The sequence below is a fragment of the Diabrotica undecimpunctata genome, chromosome 3 (assembly GCF_040954645.1).
Source record: "Diabrotica undecimpunctata isolate CICGRU chromosome 3, icDiaUnde3, whole genome shotgun sequence".
Taxonomy (NCBI): Eukaryota; Metazoa; Arthropoda; class Insecta; order Coleoptera; family Chrysomelidae; genus Diabrotica; species Diabrotica undecimpunctata.
Window position 1 is genome coordinate 123,979,541 of NC_092805.1, and position 12,702 is coordinate 123,992,242.

General features: G+C 32.9%; 1 protein-coding gene across 1 annotated transcript in view; it reads right to left on the reverse strand.

The window, feature by feature from the left end:
- vg (transcription factor vestigial) overlaps positions 1-12,702 on the reverse strand; it is a 173,173-nt gene that overhangs the window by 96,942 nt on the left and 63,529 nt on the right. Inside the window, exon 2 of the mRNA XM_072526840.1 lies at positions 1,167-1,464. Coding sequence (XP_072382941.1) covers positions 1,167-1,464 — 298 coding nt within the window. The remainder of the gene's footprint in view (positions 1-1,166; positions 1,465-12,702) is intronic.

The following is a 12,702-nucleotide window of genomic DNA, read 5'->3' on the forward strand; positions in this document are numbered from 1 at the left end:
TAATAGAATAAATAGTACCGTTGAGAGCGCATCTCCTTTTCTTACTCCATTTTTATTTTCATTATTTATGTTCTTTCCCTTCCTCTTATTGCTTGAAAATCTCGCATTGTGATTTCTATAATTCTTATAATTTTATTTGGTATATTACTCTCTTGTAATCATGGATAATTTTTCTTCTGTTTAGTTTGTCAAACGCCTGTTTAAAGTGTGTTTCTCCGTCATACTTGTATGTTTTCTCTATCACTTGTTTTAGTGTATAATGTATATATAGCGTCTATCTTAAAACTTTCCTTTTCTGGAACCGTACAGGTAATCTTCTATGCTTTGTTCTGTGTATATTGGTGTCTCTAATTATATCAGTTATTACTGTATGTTACATTCAGAATAATTGATTGCTGGGTAGTTTTTGAATATTCTATGGTCTTCTTGTTTTGGGATTATCACTATAATTTTCTTTTTCCATTCTTTGGGCATTATTTTCTTACTCCATATATTTTGTATTAGTTCATAAATCTTTCTGTATAGCGCCTCCCCACCGTATTTCCTAAGTTCTGTATATATTCCGTCTTCCCCCGCTATTTTTCCTTTTTAAGTTCCCTGAATATTTTATCTTTTACTTCTGTATGGGTCAGTTCTTCTTCTTCTTCTTCTTAATCTTGTTCCGTATACATTATTGTTTCTCTTTCTTATTCTATATCTGTTTTTTATGGCTATATTAGCTGTCCGTTTTCGGTTACCTAGTTTTAAGTATTGGTACAATTGTTTTGAGTTGTGTCTTTTATTTTCTGTTTTTATTTAGCATATTATTTTCTTCTACTTTTTGATTTTTTTTCGATTTAAACAATTTCTTTATCTTTTACATTTAATCTTTGTATTTTTCTCGTTCCTCCTCTTTGCTTGTGCTTAACCGTTTCAATCTTGTTTTATTATTTGATGTGACAAAGGAAATTTTTTAAATGTCCTTCAATTTTTTTGCTATTCACCTTGTATAAAAGATTTCAACTTTGAAATGTCAATTCTGGACACTAATTAAAGTTGGTCCTCTTAGAGCCCCAGATATTTTTTAGCTAGACTCCTATTTTGTTTTTAAGGAGTAATCCGCGTAAAATCGCTGTAGACCATAGACAAGTTTACATAAAGTCAACACAAATGACTCAAAAACTTACCTTCCGTACTACTCCTCCCGTGCAGACTACAATCCTCCTCTTTTCCGGGCCTGAGTGGACTCGTTGGCGAGCCTCCTCCCGTCGAACTGACCGAGCCTCCCGAACTATGTGCAGATCCCTGCAAGTAAAGGGGGTGTGATCCACCGGCCGAAACTCCCGCGTGTCCGGCGCCACTGTCGAGACTACCGGGGATGGCGAGACCGCCACCGAGCGTCGTGGCGCTGCCGTTGCTCGAACTAGCCGCTGCGGCCGCCGCCTGAGACAAAGAGTGGGCGTCCTGCAGGCGTTGAACGTTAAACTGAAAATAATAAAAAAAATGTGTAAGTTTATTAGTTATTTATAAACACAGTGTTGAATTGTTAAGATTTGAAAAAAATTAACTTCCTTTAATCTGGCATCATATGATGATTCAGCATGTTTCATATTTCGGAATCATTTTGTTATGTTAAGATAAAATAACAACAAGAATAAATAACCCCTAAACTAAAAATAAATTTATTATTAATAATAAAACTATAATTCACTTCCTTTTCTGGATGGGCTATTCAAAAAAAGAGGATTCGGGATATGCAACCAAAGTTAACAGGAAACCAGCCACACCAACAGATATTTAAATTACCAGTCAAATCACGATGCAACCATCAAAAAAGGAATCATTAAATCACTATATGTTAGAGCCAAAAACACCTGATTTAATGAAAAGGTGTTTCAAGAAGAGAAAAACCTGCTAACAAAGATTTTAACAAAAAATGACTACCAATTGTCATTTATAAACAAGGAATTCTACAAGATAGAAGAAAGGAAACAACAAAACACTACAAGCACAGAAACACTCACCAGAAGGGAGACAAGGATGACAACAATATCATATGTAAAGAGTCAAGGTCGTCCACATGGACTTCTTCCAATTGGGACTTCTTCCCATACCGGCCTTACTATTCTTTCTTCTGACGTGTCCTGCTCACTGGAGTCTTCTAGACTTAATTTATGTTATTATGTTAGTGTCTGGATACAGTTCTTTGAGCTCTTTGTTAGTTATTATCCTATATTGTCCTGCTGCTTCATCAAGCACAAGCCAAAGATCTTCCTTAGGATTTTTTTCCCAAACACGTAGTAACTCTTCGCTTGCCTTTGCTATCCACTTTATCCACGTTTTGCTATCAAACATCAAAACAGGTTGTATAACTGTTTTGTATAGTTGTATCTTTGTGTATCTTGGTATTTGTTTCGATCTTATAAGGTTTTGAAGACCATAAAGACATCTGTTGCCGGCTTCTATCCTATGTTTGTATTGTGATGTATATTGTGATCCGTTTTTCTCTTTTGGTTTGTTTCGTAATGTTCTGGGAACATTTTTCTTTATTAAAACAATAAGAATACACCTAATCGTCAAGAATAATCAGCATTTTTTCTTTAACCTAATTTTTCTAAGATTATTGTAAACTAGATGTCACCAAGTCCATTCTAATCATCCTTTTGACATGAAATGCCCAGTTTTTTTGTTGTATCTACACATCACAGCACTAACTCTAATTTTCACTAACTGCTCACGTCCTTGTTGTGACTACAATGCACAACACTAACTAAGCCTTGCACAACTTCACATACACAAGCACGAACGGTTTAGTCCCCTTAAGCCTTAGTATCAGAGGTTAGTTGACTAGAAGCTGAATTGCTTTAGGATTGGGATGCTTATGGAGCCTTTCTTCATGTCTTCTAGCGACTTTCTTTATTTTATTTGGAGTAAATTCGACTTTAAGGTCTCCACGTACATCGTCATTCCGAACATACCAAGAAGCACCTACAATATTCCTTAGTATTCGGGTCTAAAGCTTTTCTAAATTTCTATAATTGCTTTTTTGGTACTGTCTTATAATTTCAGGCCATAGGTCCACACCGGTTTCAATATCTATTTGTAAATCAGTACTTTGTTCTGGATGAAAAGTTGAGAGTACCTACCTACCAGCCAATACATATTTTTGTACATTACCTTCAACTGTTCAGTTTTCTTTTTAACATGCTCCTACCATTTGAGTTTGACGTCCAGATTTAAACCAAGGTAGTTCGCTGTTTTCTTATTAGGAACAATGCTGTTCTTTAAGATAATTGGAAGATAATTGATTGTTTTATTAGTAAATGTAATATGAACTGACTTCTATTCATTAAACTTTATACGCCATTTTTTGGACTAGCGTTATATGCCATTAATTGCATTTTCTAGGTTAACCATAGATTCTTCTATAGTTACTTCTATTGTCAGGACTGCTGCATCATCGGAAAGTGTGGCTAGTTGAACGATTTCTCTCCCAGGAGTGTCAGATGTATACAAAAGGTATAGTAGTGGTGCAAGAACGCTACCTTGTCAAACTTTTGCGTTTATTGGCTTTAACTCAGAGTACTCGTTTTCCATTTTAAGCCTAAATGTTCACTAAATGTTCGCTGGTGTAGTTATGACTACAATATTTCAATGAGTTGCATAGAAAATATTTTCTTTATCTTCATTAACAGGCTCTCGTGCCATACTTTGTCAAATGTTTTTGCGATATCCAAGAAAACTGCTGAACAAATTTTGTCCCTTTCCAATGCTTTCACTATTTCAATTATTATTCGATGGATCTGGTCAACTGTGGAGTGTTTATCACGAAATCCAAATTGCTGTGTCCGAATAATATTTTTTTGTTTAATTATATGGTTCATTCTTCGTAGTAGCAATTTTTCAAACTCCTTTGGGATTATGGATATTAAGGAGATTGGCCTTTATGATGTTAATTTATGCATATCTTGTCCTACTTTGGGTATCATTATGATCTCTGCAGCTTTTTAAAGAATGGGAACACATCTAAGTCTAAAAAATGCATTTAATAGGATAGTTAGCTTTACTATGACTTTTTAAGTAATTTTTTTAGTATCTTATCATTGATCAGATCAAACCCAGATGCTTTTTTGTATTGATGTTCTTCTGTTGTAGTAGTCAAATGTATGTTAATATAATCAGTATCTACTCGTTTATCGTCTAAATGAATTTCCCCAGGGTTTGGTTGAAATATGTTTTCTCTTTGGGATTTCTTGCCAAGTTCTGTTTTTTTTTTTCGTAAAGGAGGTATTATATTGAACTGGCTTATCTTTCTGGTCGCCTTAGAGGGAGTAATCATTGCATTCATCACCAGTTAGTCCTCTCAGGTACTTACTGATTGATTTTAATTTTAACAATTTATTTTTTCAGCTGTTATGTGAGCCTGTTTAGCTTATTTTTATTTTCAGTTATTTGAATCCTCTGCCATACCTTCTGAGTCTTTGTTTTCCTGAATTAACTCTCCAATTTCTATGGGGTAATTGTTTTCTACTGTTTTTCTTTGGATTATAAGATTGTTGTTTCACGCAGTCTGTTGATTGTTTATCATAAACAGCTTAGTTTCTCGTTCCAATTGTTCTATCGTTTAAATAAATCCATTGAACTCAATTTTCTCATTCATTTTTGAATGAAAGTTTACCCAGTCCGTAAACTTATTGATTAACGCGGGTTTCCCTTCAGTGGTAATAATTTGTTCACTAATAGTTAGGTAGTAGAATTGGAGAGTAATCAGAAATAAGCTCCTTTACATCCTCTATTTTTATAAAATTTATTGCTACACCCCTGGATATGAAAAAATCTAGGAGGTCCGGAATTGTGTTTGCATCACTTAGCCCAACCTCACTCAGTAAGTGAATTTGCCGTTAGAGTGCCATCTATATTTGTATCCAGTCACAACATCCTGCAATTTTTTACCTTTAGGTGTTAAGAGCCTGGAGCCTCAACAGGTATTTTTTTAATTAAAGTCTGCACCCAGTATATATTTTTCACCCAAGGTTAATAAGAAGTTAGCATAGTCTTCTCTTTTGAGGTTATGTGTAGGAGGGAAATAGGTAGCTGCAATTTTAAATTGTGGTTCATACACATATATTTAATTTTGTTTGCATTGATTGGTAGCACCTTCTTCTCTAAATCCTCCTAGAACCTGACGAAAGTCTCCTTCATCCTCGATTTGGTGTTTCTTATTAGATCGATATCGTCTGCAAATGCCATCAGTAAATTTGATCCTTCTTGTTGGAATACTGTAGTCGATTTTTCGATTCTTGCACTTCTGATAATGTGCTATAATTATTTATATACTCCCTCCACTGACGAATTAAGAAAAAGACAAACTCAAGTTGCAGAGACATCTCAAAACTAAATAAAAAATGCGCTAAAAAAGATAAAAATAACCGAGCAGCTGGCCTTAGAGACATCTCTGAAGAATTGATTGACTAGCTATTGATTTCACAAAGGTGAACACCAAGCGGAACAGAGACAAGTTGGACAGCAACCATCAACTTCAACCAAGGATCATTTTAAACAGATTGACAAATTAACATTTTTGGATAATATTTGGTTGAAATGAATTATTAATATCATTACTTCTACTTTAAGCCTACTATCTCCATTATATAAGTTACTTTTTAAGCGACTGGTACAATTAACTGAAATATAAAAATATTGTTTACTCTTGAAAACCTTTTGTTATATTAATTTTTTTTTTAAACGGAGATGTTTCTTTGTAATTTGGTAAAATATTAAGTTAATACATTACAATGTAAATCAAAACCCTCTTGCCAGAAGTCTCTCGGTAAGATAAACATCTAGATAAAACACGAGACAGCATTTGAAGTCATCAGCTCTGAACCATGCAGCAGATATCCCGCAATTACCAGTTAACAACATTTTACAGACTTTCCTTTTAATTTATTAATTTTCTGGAGGACACTAGATGAAAGTATTTGTTTTTGCCTGTATAATTCTCTACAGAGGCACATAAAATCAGAGGTATGCGCATAAGGTATGCGGGATGCAGCTGTCATAAAATCAATACCAACACAGAGGCCAGAACATCCAAGTCACACCCATGCAGTCCTAATGTATCGTGCCGAGGCCTTTTCGAGAGACTGGCAGTAAACTGCCAACGGTTTCGAGAAAAGACGAGTATGAAAAACAAAAGAAAAAATAAGCGGAAAAAACATGTAAATCAACATAAAGATGGTATTGGCTGATTCAGAGTCGTAGCATGGGGAAAATATATACTTTTTTAAAATTCTTTACAAATATCATTTAAAAAATAACTGCTATAAACAAGAATTTATATATGTAGCTTTAGACTGTAAAGTTGCTCGATTATACAAAATATATTTTTATATATAGTTAACGGTTCATTTTATTAAATATAATATACTGTACCTTTTGGTCCCAATTTGAAAATACCCGGCAATTTAAGTCATAATAAAGCTATATACCAAGATTTAAGACTCTAGAACTGTTCCTCCAAGAGTCATCGCACAAACAGAGAGACAGACGGGCAGATAATTACACAAGATGGACCTTTAAAGATAAATTTTTACGTTATTAACATAACTTTAATAATTAATCAATCAATACACACGATACATCTCTATAACTTGCAAAAAAAGTATATAGAAGTATATCACTAAAAAAGGTTTTGCAAATTAATAAAAGGTTATAATTTGCAAAATTATACGTCTGATATCGTCAAATTGCATCAGATCCACAGACGATTCAATTGAGAGTATTCAGTACATTATTACAATTTTATTTGCTGTAAGTTGAGTAAAATTCAAGCATATCTATAATATATAATATTACGAAATATCGAGTGCATATTACGGAGACTTTGTACTAAAATTGAATTTCATGTTGAGCGGCAAATTTTCGAGTTATATGGTTGAAAAAAGCTTTCGATAAATTTAGAATTTGGTCAGGTCCGTCAGTTTTCTATTGTATCCGTTTATAGTTCTGGTTATGAAAATGTGTAAAATAGTACTTTTGTTTATACTGCTGGCTCAATCTTCCGGCAAAATCTTCAAAGGGATCTTCCGATTTGTAATAAATTTACAGAATGCATGAGATGCTAAACAAAAGTATTATCATTAACAAGGCGTAAGTAAGTATTACCATTCGTTTTCGTGTGCCATCTCCTCTAAAAAGGTTGGCAGTCATCATGGAAAAAGTCGACCAGGATGTTACTACTCTAAATAGTTAAATAAGCTACATCAAATCATTCACAAAAGATACGTCTTAATCTGATAATAACTCAGAACAAATCCTTGCCTATACTGATGAGATCAATATTATTGGGAGAATGAAAAACGCTGTACGAGAGGCGTATGTAGCACTAAAAGAATCAACTATAAAAATTGATTTATTCATATATGAAGATAAGTACGCAACCACAAATTCTACAGCCACTTGTTACAGAAAACGACTTACTCGAAGCAGTGAACGGATTTGTATACCTGGAAGCACTGAAAATAATACTACCGCAAATATAAAATGCAAAATTTGCACGGCCAACAGATGCTATTTTGGGCTCAATCTTCTTCTTTAATCCTTAAATATATCGAGAAGTACAAAAGTAAAACTCTTTAATGACCCAGCTAGAAAAACGCTAATTGATAGACTCATTGGTCAGAGATAAAGAGCAAGTTTCAGAGAAATACGTACTTGGTGAAGAAAGGCGATCGATAAGGACGTCTGGAGAGAAATTCTGGGAAATTCAGAATGATGACGATGAAGAGATACGCCTTCTCACTTGAAGCAGCTATAACATTCACCTCTCATGACATGTCCCAAATATTGTAAATTTTTAACTTTATTGATATTCAGCACTTCCATCACTTTTCCCGTTTTTCTTATCTTTCTTAATATTCTTCTGTGGGCATTCTTTACTTAAATGCTTCCTTTTTGTCTGTAATACATTTCTTTAGAGTGAGCGCTTCCATACCACAATATAAAGCAGAAAAAACATAGCATCTAAATAGTCTTATGTTTAAAGGCATTTTGATGTCTCTTTCTCAAAGAAGTTTCTTTATTTTGTTAAATGCACTTCTTGCTAGTCCCATTCCTAACATAACTTCTTCCATGTAGTCATCATTTTCGTTAAATATAGTTCCCAGATATTTATAGGTTTGGAATTTCTTTATTTGCTCACCATGTATTCTAAGGTTTTGGTATTATTCAAATTAAGTTTTTTTTTATTTAGGGATAATCCGTTACTTTCGCTGACTTGTACTACTCCATCGATTATTTGTAGCGGATTCTTTAGACTTGGCTATGAGAACTGTATCATCTGCAGACCGTACGTTGTTATTGGGCCGTCTATTTACTTTTATGCCTGCTGTCCTCCATTACTTCCTTAATTATTTCTTCTGAATACAAATTGAACAGAATAGGCCATAGTACACATTCTCAACTGACACCCTTTTCAATTTTTATCTCATCTGATACTTAATTTCCTCTCTTTAGTACAATTTTGTGACTATAACAGAGATTGCTAATAATTCCGAAGTCCTTCGTGTCCAAGTTTTTCTTTTCGAGTCATTGTATATGTCAGGTGTATCCAACTTTTTTAAAAGCTTTGTACGAGTATGTTTAGCTATATTCTATATTTATTTTTTTTTGTAAAATCTGATTTTTAAACAGTTTTCACGATAATAAAAGGAAGAAACAAAAAGTCATATAACATAAAAAAATTTACTCATACAGTAGAAAATCACTTAATCCATCAAGTTTAGGACAAAGAAAACCACACTGGTTGTCATACTAAATCAAAAAGAAACTTAAAAGGAGAGTGATTTAAAAAAAACTACAACAATTTCGTAAGCATAATACCATAAAGAACTTTTAAAACTTTAATATGAAAAAACATCCTTGAACCTGTCTTAAGAGGTCTAAGTATCTGAAAGACTCATAAACGGGCTCTAGTCCGATCTAACACAACCATAACCATAAACTATAATTAGCCCACAATGCTATACGCTGCCTAGACATGTACTCTAAACAAAACCATACAAAATAGAGTGGAAGTATGGGAAAGAAAGACACTTCACAGAATGTTTGGTGAAAAAGTAGAAGATGGAGAATAGAGAAGACGAATTAATGTAGAAGTTTGCCAATTGTATGCTAACCCTCCAATAACAAAAGTAATAAAAAAACGTAGACTAGAATGGCTCGAACATCTAGAAAGAATGCAGGGTAATAGCCAAGTTAAGAATATTGATTGGAGAGTACCTGAGGGCAGAAAAAGAGACAAAGGCCAAGAAAGAAATGGAGAGATGAATGATGGAAGATATCAGAGAGATAAGAACCAGAGATTGGAAGCTCTGGGCCAGCAATGGGCCTAAAAAGCCTGTCAATGCTATAAATACATACATTAAATGACAACAAAACCATTAGTCAAGAAATCCATCAAGAATTATAGGCAGTAATAAATGCTTCTATATATACAAATACTGAATCGTTAGTCTCAGCTAAAAATATATAAAACACTATTAGGATAGAGGTCACATGTGGAATTCAAACGTGAACACTTCTAAGCAGTGCTGCTCTTCAAGCAAAATATTAAAAAGGATATTAAGAGTGAATCATTGAACTAACTGTACATGGAAAATTTAAATAAATCACGAGCTCCATCATCTACTGCACAAATGCAGAACACAGATATCGTCAGATTTGTAAAGTCGCATAGGCTAAACCGGCTTTGCCATTTAAACAGAATACCAGATTGTACTCGCGTTGTAAAAATAATACATCTATAATAAGATGGATGACATAGCAGATGATCTAAAGACCATGCACCTCCTATAATGAAGAAAAATAATAACTGACAGGATAGAATAAAAACACATTGTTAAACAATCCACAACCTACGTAATAAAACAAGAAACATACTTAAGAACACAAATTACAATAAAGATTTTATAAAATGTAAATAAAAATTAAAAATATTCTACACACTATGTAGCTACATTTAAATAAATTATTAAAGTAAATCCGTGTGCAATATGAAATCCTTTCAAAGGAATTCCGTATCTACGGTACTGGACGGAAGACCGTCAAACGAAGAGGCATACCGAAAACAGCGAAAGAAAAGCAACAATTGTCACTAGATTTAATTCTTGGTAAATCCACCAAGACGGCATTGCCTTTAGTTTGGGTTCAGTACCAATACCAATACAATAGATGATCAAAACAAAATGCAAACATAAAACGATAAAAACGTCGTGATTGAAACTTGTTGCGAATACCATTAAAGAGTTTTATAATGCCTTCGGAGTGCTGATCACCACGGAGAATAACAAATTAATTGGTTGGTTATAAGGTTTTAAGAACAGCACACACAAAAAATCGAGTTCCACAAAGTATCTCAATAAAATGTAAATCAAGAATCAGAGATCTACACAGCCAAGATAAAAATCATCTACTGGTCTTGTATCATTTAGAACATAGTTTATTTAGATGATGTAGTAAATAAGACGATTTTAAATTAAAGATTAAAACAATATATGAACTGTAACAGTCTAGAACATAGGTAAAACTATTGATTGCTTTTAATTGTCAATGGGAAATATTCTTAAATGTAGTCAGTTTTATTGGCTATTCTCATGAAAAATTAACCCTGATGTAATCCTACTTTCATATGAAATTTGTCAGCCTCTCCCATACTTATTCTAACCTAGTGTCATTAAAATATTTAAAATTCACCATGATTTTCATGTAACATAACACGAAATTGGGTTTCTACACATCTGTTTACGTAGCTAGTTTCAACTACTTTTTAATATAAGTATTTTCGACATGTTTTGTAATTTAACAGTCAAAATTTTTTGTCATTTAGAGCGGAAATATACTTTCAGGTTTTTTCACTGGTGATGATCCGACTGGACCGAAAACGTTCTGAAGATTTGTAATCCTTTTGAGTAAATTTTTAAATTATTTTTTAATAAATAATATTCCATTATACAAAAGAAGTTTTTACTGGTATGTAAGTTTTTTTAAACTATGGTATACAGCCAACCACTGGGATTTTCCCCTTTCACTTTCTCATGTATGTCTTTTACAATCTTCTTATACTGGGAACTTTCTTATTGGGCGCTCACAAAAATCACTAGTAGTATTCTAGCACACGCTTTCTTAAGATGAATGAACACCACAACCATATGAGCGTCTGTTTCTTTAATCTTGTATTTTCATATCAGCTGCCTCATAATAAAAAGTTCATCTACTGGTGATTTGCTAAACTGATTTTTGAATATTTCGGTTTTTCACGTACCAGTTTATCATTGACTATCTCCAATGTCCACTGTCTAAGATCTTACTTTCATATTCCAGCCCCTTTTTATGGTATTTTTGCCGAAATGGATCTATTTTTCATCTTTTTAATATCCACCGTTTGATTTCTTGTAGTCTTCTCTGATATTCTGATATCGTTTCGCTTTTTATTTGGACGTCCAGCACAAGCAACTTGTGTGATTGGCTTAAAGTCTAACTATTACCTTGCAACTCTTATACTCACGTATATCTTTGTTTATAAAATAATCTATTTGAGATTAATTTTGTCCACTTTTGTATGTGATAAGCTCACTTTCTCTCCTTTGACTGAATGTGTTAACAATTACCATATCTAATATTCATACTTCTTCTAGCATATCATCTTAAAGCCGCGTCCTTCATGTATTGCTTCATTCTACCACCAACGACCGGTTTCCCAGACTATAATCTGCTATGCATCTTCAGAACAACAGCACATGGTAGACTAAATGATACCGATACAAGGATTATTATTAAATGTTTGAGAAACATAGTTTAAAAATCCGTTATGGTAAACTGTTGACAGATGCTCATCGGTTTTTGAGGGAAAAATTTATATTAACAACTAGGATAGGAATGTACGTATTAATGTAAATTGTTTATTGAAAGTTAAATGTGATGTTATATTATTTAAAATTTATTTATATTTATTGAAGAGGTATGTTGTGAATCGTGTGTTATTTATTGAAATTATTTTTCTAGAACTGATAGCACTGTAACAAGGTAGATAATATAGATGTTCTATTTTTGATCTTAGTTTAAATTTGCACTTACTCCAAATTATATTCATCAAGTGAATAAAGATCCAATCTTGGCCTATTTTTCGACAGAAAGAAATTATTGTGATGACAGAAAATTGAAATATTAATTAGTTTCAAGAAATTAAAATTAAAAAACATTTATAGGACAAACAGAACACATTCAAACGACAAAACAGACATTTAATTTAAAAGGGGGGTAATTTGTAGGTTGTGCACTACGTTCCTTGTGTGAAGAAGAAAGTAGCTCACAAGAATGAATGAATTAATTGAATAAATAAATGAATTATTGAATTAATTTGTTTATTGAACACAAAATCGCAAAAGTGGAGACTCAATTTTGAGAATTCGGGTATTTGGTTGGATTTTGAAGGACTGAAGGACTATTGTTTGACAAAATGAGGGTTGTTCCATCTCATTATAATTCACTTCATGTTATTGTCGATTTTATTTTTATTATTTTAGATTCATATCGGTAATTCTTAAAGTTTGGGTAAATTAGCTTCCAGAAATCTATTAAAAGATTAAAATGTTTGTCAGTTTTACATATTTCTAGTGAAAGTTTGTAGATTAAACCCTCCCTTTAGAAAGTGGGTACCCAAAA